Source organism: Lynx rufus, unplaced genomic scaffold (genome assembly GCF_022079265.1).
Source record: "Lynx rufus isolate CCGP_SWC_20201006 ecotype Redwood Valley unplaced genomic scaffold, mLynRuf1.p SCAF_5, whole genome shotgun sequence".
Lineage (NCBI taxonomy): Eukaryota > Metazoa > Chordata > Mammalia > Carnivora > Felidae > Lynx > Lynx rufus.
In genome coordinates, this window is record NW_025814867.1 from 30519371 (window position 1) to 30527341 (window position 7971).

The 7971-nt window shown below is 43.4% G+C and overlaps 1 protein-coding gene across 11 annotated transcripts in view; it reads left to right on the forward strand.

Moving 5' to 3' along the window:
• The window catches only part of CEP63 (centrosomal protein 63), a 69640-nt gene extending 62075 nt beyond the window's left edge, over positions 1–7565 (forward strand). For 8 of the 11 annotated variants that reach the window (XM_047099275.1, XM_047099274.1, XM_047099276.1 and 5 more), the window contains one exon: positions 1280–1401. In XM_047099275.1, coding sequence (XP_046955231.1) covers positions 1280–1313 — 34 coding nt within the window. In that variant the 3' untranslated portion in view covers positions 1314–1401. Of the gene's footprint in view, positions 1–1279; positions 1685–4085; positions 4114–6698 lie in introns of those variants that run through there. The other 3 variants (XM_047099283.1, XM_047099281.1, XM_047099280.1) reach the window with 2 other exon arrangements.
• Positions 7566–7971: the final 406 nt, after the last annotated feature.

Genomic DNA, 7971 nt, shown 5'->3' on the forward strand with positions numbered 1-7971 from the left:
AAAAAAAAAGAAGTCTCCACTTCACTTACATGTAATTCTGAGACCTAAAAACATCCTGAAAACTTTCTTCCTAAGTTTGGCAGCAAAACCTTTTTGGCACTAAAACCTGACCTGAACTGAACTGATGTGCTAATATGTATAGACTCTTTATCCCACTTAGTATTTTGCTTCAGAAATATCAGTGTCTTTGATTATGAGACGTTACCTCAGACTCCACTAAGGTAATACAGTTGATCCTTATTCGTCACGGATTCTGTATTTGCGAATTCTCCTACTCGCTTAACTATTTAACACCCTGTTGAATACTTGAGGGACTCCCACAGTCATTTGTGGTCCTGTGAGGAGCTGTGAAAAGGTTGGATCCCCGCTTACACGTTCCCAGCTGAGATTGGTTGAGGTGGTGCTCTGCCCTCCTGTCCAGCTGTCACACAGAGGTGACCAGAGTGGGGACGACGTGGGGACAGCACAGTGTAGCTCAGGGAGCTCGGGCTCTGGGGCCTGGTAAACAGGGTTGGAACCCCAACTCTGGCACCCGTTAGTGGGGTGGCCTCTGGCAAGTCACTTCACACTTCTGCACCTCGTTTTCTCTTATGTAAAATAAAGAAAATGGATTCTACCAGGAGGAGTTGTTTTTAGGATGATAGTCTGTGTGAGATTGTGTGTGTATATATTTCCCCAAGGAGCAATGATTCTTTATTCACTAACTCAGTGTTTGAGGGGACTGTATATAGAAAATAACGACTGCACGTGAGAATGGACTGTATGTGGTACATGTCCTGTATTACCTTTCTAAAATCTGGATTCTCAAATACCGTGGTCCCAGGAGTTTCAGATGAGGGAGTGTGGACTGAGATTTTGGATGAGGGAAAGCATTGATTTCACTTGCTGTCTAATCTGTTGTCGGTAGATTTTCTGTGCTTTAAAATCAAAGTAACACATTCAGATTTTAAAAGTGAATTTAAAATAACAGGCATTAGGTATATTCTCTTCTGAGGGTATTAAAGGATATATAAGTCTGAACTGAGATATTCTTTAGGCCCATAACTAACATATTTATGTGACACTTCACATTTATACAACTTGTGTCAGAAAGGAAGAAGTCTTACGTTAACGTTTATGGAACAGCTGCTTTTTTACTAGTCCTATCATTAGGATAAAAACAAATTATCTCTTTGGAAGAAAAAGTATTTTAAGTCACCTTTTAATATTTCTTGTTAGAAAATGTATCTGAGAAATCTACTGTTCAACTTACATATGTCCAAATTTGTTTCTCCTTCAGTGTCCCTTGCCTGTGTCTCCTCTTGGTTCAATAGCTACCAGATTTTTGGAAGAGGAGGAACTGCGGTCCCATCATATTCTAGAGCGCCTGGATGCCCATATTGAAGAACTTAAAAGAGAGAGTGAAAAGACAGTGAAACAGTTCACCCTAAAGTAGCCTTTTTAAAAAATCACAAACTTGGAAATAAAAATGAACCCTGAAGAGTTGCTGTCACCCGACGAAGCAGCTTGTCAAAACACGAACATGTAAAAATAGCGAAGATGAGACATCCTAACACTGTTGGGAAGAAATCTGAAAACCTGATGCTTCTCTAAGGCATTTTCACTGCACTGGTTTGTTTGAAGAACTTTCTCCAGCAATAACTTGTAAGAATAAACCACTTTGCTAGACTTCTTTTTTTTCTCACATTACTCTTTATTATTAAGTGGTATTTTCTCTTAATGACTTCACTGTGAATAGCTGTAGACTAATTAAAATAAGGATTTTATGATACAAGTTGAAGAGAAAGTAACTATAGAAATGGGTAATGCAAGTATGGATTTCAGAGTCAGACTGATTCAGATTGATGTACCAGTGTTGTTGCTTCTGGCCGGTTGGGTTGGGAGAGTTTATAGGGGTGAAAGAATTGTGACAGAAAGCCCTGTCTTGCTCCAAACAAAGTATAAGAGAGAGGTGGAGGGAGAGGACAGGCTGGTTTTAGGCATGCGTGCCTGTGGAATGTCAGATGGAAATGCTTGGCATGTGCATTTCTGAGATGTTTAAAGCGGAGACAAAGATCTCAGGGTGCAGAAGGTGTTTAAAACCATGGAGAGCTGATACGATCTACCAAGGAGGATGTGTAGGGGGAGGAGAGCAGTACGCAGGGCTGGGGGCCCTGAAGGATGCCAGCATCTGAGAATCCCAGGAAATGGATCAGTGGAGGAGCTAGAATGGGCAGCTGGAGACATCAGAAGGCACTGGCTGAGGGAAGGGACAGGGCTTCTGCGACTCTCCCCTCCCCAGTGCCCCTTTCCTCTCAGCATACAAACATCCTGTCATTTCCCCTTTCTTTAAAGCAAAACAAAACCTCAGTTCCCTGTGCCTTTCTGTCTCATACTCTGTATATTTCCTTTCTTTCACCCAAACAATTCTGGCAAGAGTTGTCTGCAGTGATGTTTCTGGCTCCTCACCTCCCTCTTAACCTCCTCCAACCCCACCTCCATCCCTACCATGAAACTGCTTTCTTGCTCTCGAGGTCACCAGTGATCTAATTAGTCCCTGAGCATCATTTCACACATTAGCCAATCCCTCTTCCTCTCTTGGCTTCTATGACCTGTCACTCCTGGTTTCTCTCCTACCTTACTGGCCCCTCCATCTCACCTGCTCTTCTGGCTTTTTCTCTTCCGAAGCCTCTCCTCTCCCTTCACCCCCACCCCGGGGCTTTGACATGGGTTTTCTCACTCAACTTCCCCAGAATATTCCATTCACTTTTTAAGCTTTTAAGAGCATCTATAGGCCAGTGACCCCTACATTCAAAGCTCATGTTGACGTCTCTCCAGAGATGCTGTCTTAGATATCTGACTCCCAGAGCTGCTTTACTCGAATGTCTGGTGAGCATCCTATGTTGAATTTTCACAAGAGAGAACTCTTGGTTCTCCCTCCTCCTAAGATTGCATGTCAGGACAGCTTCATGTCTGCCATTTGCTAGGAGTTCCCCTCATTTCCTTCTTCACCCACACCTCCAGGTCCAAGCCATTGGGATGTCCTATCAGTTCTGCTTCCCAAATCTCTCTTAGATGCAGCCATTTCTCTCCCCAGGGCCACCACCCTGGTCCAGACTAACGCATACTCCCTTCATACTACTCACCACTCTGAACTCATTTTGTTACTTGATTTACATTTTTATTATCTGTTTCTACCCTTAGAATTGTGCTTCTTGAGGGCAAGGACTTTGCCCGTCTGGTTCGCTGTGGGGGCGTCATCACCCAGCACAAGCCCAGCACTGTGGAAGTGCTCAGATTGTTTGAACCAACAGATAAATGTCCTTCCTTAGATGCACCACGTTTTCCCTTTGGGCCTGTGGACGTGCTGTCCCTTAGGTCAGCCTCCTCTTCCCAAACTCTTTCACATGCCCGTATTATCTTGCCTGGCAAAGACTTCCCACAGCCCCCAATCAGACTCAGGGAGAGCTCCTCATTTCTTACAGTGCCTTGTGTGTGCCCTTCTCAAAGCACTGACCATACTGTGCTAATTTCTGTCTCTCCCACTAAATTGGAAACTCCTTAAAGGAGGGACAAGGTCCTGCCTCTATCCAGTATGCTGTCTTACACATAGTAGATACTAAGTGAATACTAGGTGGATAAAAATGGCTACTATTCTGGGCTTCATTGTACTCACCTGTAAAATGGGGATGGTACTTCATGGAGTTGAGAGGATTTACCGAAAATACATTTCTGAAAGGGCTTTGCAGACTCTAAAACTGTGATGCCCATCTGGATTGGTATGAGGGGATTTTTGAGTGTCAGACTGTCCCATGCTTCCACTTAAAATATGTAGGGTGCAACCCCAAGTTTCTATGGTACATGTTGACTAGGAGGAGCAAGGACAGACACTAGTCACTGGAGATGCATAAGGAATCATGAGGTACTATGTACACCCTTAAACTTATACTGCATTGTTGGTTGAAGTAAACTGTCTAAATTTGTCAAAATGTTTGATTGCAATTTAATCTCTCAACTTCATTTTTCAAGAAGATATGCCAAATATTAAAATGTGTCAACTAAATTTGAGCTAGTTTCCTAACCCACACTTTACAAAATCTTTCTAGGATCAGGATGCTCAGAGGAGATGAAAAGGTAAGGGTGCTCTCATCTACTTTTGGTGTTTACGGATGACGTTGTGTTGGGTGAGTTACCTCATTCCACTTGGCCGGCATTCCCAGTGAAGTTTGGTCTGGGTTTCTATGCAGGTTTTAGCTGAAGAGGACAAAGTGGAGTTCTCACTGTGGGGAGGATGCTGCCTTTCAGTGGAGCCTCCTTTGATTTCAATGAGCCGAGGATGCAGTGGGTGTCATTGTTCCCACGTGATTTATGTGGCTTACCCAGGGTCCCAGAGCCAGGCTCTCTTTAGCAGAGGCCCGGGGTAGAGAGTGCAGACTCTGCAGGCTGGCGACCCTGTTCCTAATCCTGGCTCTACTGTTCACTGGCTGTGTGACCTTGCACAAGTTAATTAACTGCTCCATACCTGAGCCTTCTCATCTGTAAAACGGGAAGCAATAATCATGCGTCCCTCATAGGGTTTTTGTGAAGATTAGTATTTGTAAAGTACATAGAACAGTGCCTAGCCTAGTAAGCACCATGAAAGTATCTTGTCAAGTAGAAAAAAACCACAACACTGTCTCTCTTATGTCTTCTCAACTTAAAAAAAATTTTTCTACCTTCCTTCTCCTACCTAGACACATACTGCTTGGTAAACTGGGGTGATGGTAATCTGTTTGCAAAACACCCTTGAGTCCAGAAACTAAAAGTTACCGGTGAGAAAAATAACTATAAAATAAGTTCTGTCATTAAGAACATGCGTAAACAAACAGGTGTCATGAAAAAGAGATTTGTTGACTTGTTCTAGAAACAGAGATCACATGTAAAACGTATCAAAAAGAAACAGTGGAATCAGGGCAAAGGGAAAATGAAGGCCATCAATGTCCATTCACAAATTAACAGAATATCTAGTTCAGTTGCTGGGGACAGGCAGCAACTTTACCTCTGAGGTTTTTGTTTGTTTGTTTGTTTTTTTAACGTTTATTTATTTCTGAGAGAGAGAGAGACAGAGCATGAGTGGGGGTGGGGGTGGGGGAACAGAGGGAGACACACAATCCAAAGCAGCTGTCAGCACAGAGCCCGACATGGGGCTCAAACCCACGAACTGTGAGATCATGACCTGAGCCAAAGTCAAATGCTAAACCAACTGAGCCACCCAGACACCTGAGTTGTTGTTGTTGTTGTTTTTTAAGTTTATTATTTATTTTGAGAGAGAGCACATAAGTGGGGGAGAGACAGAGACAAGGAGAGACAGAATCCCAAGTAGGCTCTGTGCCATCAGTGCAGAGTTAGACGTGGGGCTCGAACTCACAAACTGTGAGATCATGACCTGAGCCGAGATCAAGAGTCAGATGCTTAATTGACTGCATCACTTAGGTGCCCCTTACCTCTGAGTTTCTTAAGGGAAAAAGTGGGGAAGGAAACATTATGTAACAGCTTTATGGTGCTCATGAGATCAAAACAGACCATGGGTTGAAGAGAAGCACATCTTTTCTGAGTGCGTGTATGAGCCTTAGGAGAGGTCCTACAACATTTTTGTAACTGATAGTAATAGAATCTGCACAGTTTCCTTACAGTGTGCTTTCATTGTGGGCTGATGGCAAAGGCTGAAGTGCAATCAGAGACCAGTTCTAAGACAATCCCAGATGTGATGGTGTAAAGCTCTCGTGGTCTGGCCTGATCACAGGGGAAAATTTGGAGAAATGATGGACTGCAGGCCTTCAAAGCAATCTTCTATAAAAGCTGTTTCTTTACAGTGTGATTTCGATAATCTCACAGCCAGTTCACTCTTTTTTCCTCTGTGGGAACCTAGAATTTGGGCATTTTATGTCGTCCATTAAGGCCAGGTTCAAATCATTTTGACAATACAATCATTAGAAATAAGTGTACACTCTTCTTATGAAAAGAAAGAACCTTACTAAGGCAATGCTTGAATGGTGGAAGGTCCAGGAACTCCCTGATACTAAATGCAAAATAGACAAATTTGCATATGTACATTTTTCTCTCAGAGACTGTCCATCAGACTCTCAAGGATATCTGTGAACTGGGGGGGGGGGGGGGGGATCAAGAACCACAACTTCAGGGACTGGAATTTTCCCAGAATGATGTTATCTGGGAAGAGATACAAAATTTGCAGGAGCCCATCCCCTTCCTGTTGGGGCTGGGGCTGAGTTTTAAAGTGCAGCTGGATAGTCATTAAAAACTCAAGCTTTTCTGACAAAATTATGAAATTTAGAAGTTTTGAATTCGAGAGCAAATGGCTAAGCAAGAATTCTTGAGATGTTTTTCGTGCAAAAGTTGATTTTATTATAGCACGGGACAGGCCCTATGCGCAGAAAGACCTGCACCAGGATTGTGAGGGGTGACTACGTGCTTTTTAATTAGTGAGGTTAGGGATAGCGTAAGCCTCTAAGGAGTTTGGAAGCAAGGCTTTCAGGACCTTGAAGGGCTAGCCGCTGTTAAGGTTACTTTTAGTCTTTAATAAAACAAACATTAGGGCACTAAGGCAGCCATGAAGGTCATGCTGTGCGTGGTTCAGGTGTCAGTGGGTTGCAAGCTAGAAGGAGACTTAATTTTGGCTCCATTTCTCTTGCCTTTGTTCTCATCATTTTCAATAATAAAAGGAAAGGTAACCCAATTTTAAAGTGGGCGAAGGATCCGAATAGACATTTCTCTAAAGAATATATACAAATGGCCGAAAGCACATGAAAAGATGCTCTACATCACTAGTCTTCAGGAGAATGCAACTTCAGAAGAATGCAACGCTATGAGATAACCACTTCATGGCCGCGATAGTAAAAGAGATGGACAATAACAAGTGTTGATGAGGATGTGGAGAAATTGGAACGCTTCTGTGTTGCTGATAGGAATGTAAATGGTGCAGCCATTCTGGAAAAGTTTGACAGTTCCTGAAAAAGAGTCACCGTTTACCCAGCAGTGCCAATCCTAGGCACGTGTCCAAGCTCACCAGAACACAGGTCCACACGGAAAGTGACACATGCATGTTCACAGCAGCATTACTCATGGTGGCCAAAAGTTAGAAACAACCTGAATGTCCCTCAACCGATGAGCTGATAAGCAAAATGTGCTGTATCCAGACAGTGGAATACGTTTGGGTGTAAAAAGGGATGAAGCATTGCTGTCACAACACTGATGAACCTTGTGAACATTCTGCTACGTGACAGAAGCCTGTCACAAAAGACCACATATGTATCATTTCATTTATATAAAGTGTCTATGATGGGCAAATCTGGAGAGCCAGACAGTAGGTTGGTGGTTGCTAGGGGTGGTGGGGAGGGGAGGAAGGTGGGGGAGGTTGAAGACTAAAGAGTAAGGGGTGTCTTTTGGAGGTTATGAGAGTGTTCTACAATTGATTGTTGCACAAGTCTGAATGTAACAACCAAAAAACTATTGAATTATATGCTCTATCTAAATGGGTGAATTGTATGGTATGTGGGTTATATCTTAATAAAGGTGTTACCCAAAAAAAAGCCTGCCTGATGCATAGCAATGCCTAAAAAATTCAAGTTTATATTCAGAACACATCACAGCACAATGCATGCCAAAGTTTCATGTTTTCTGCTCTGCGCGCCCATTCAGGAGTAACAGTGGTAGCCTTCTTTAGAGAACGGGTGACGAAGCTCTGTCTGCATGATTGCTTGTGAGTGGAGGCAGTTCCTCACCGCCAAGATGATGTGAGTAAGGGCTTTGCCGCAAGCTGGGCATGCTGCAAGCCTCCTGCTCTCCCTCCAGGGCGTGGTCTTGTGCTGCCTGTGAGGGGAGCAGTTTCCAGGATTACTGAGGGTCCTGGCAGCAAAGTCCATAATAATCAGCCAGGCAGCACTTTTTGGCTAAGTATCTTGTATGGAGGGGCTACAGGAATGCTTGGCACGAACT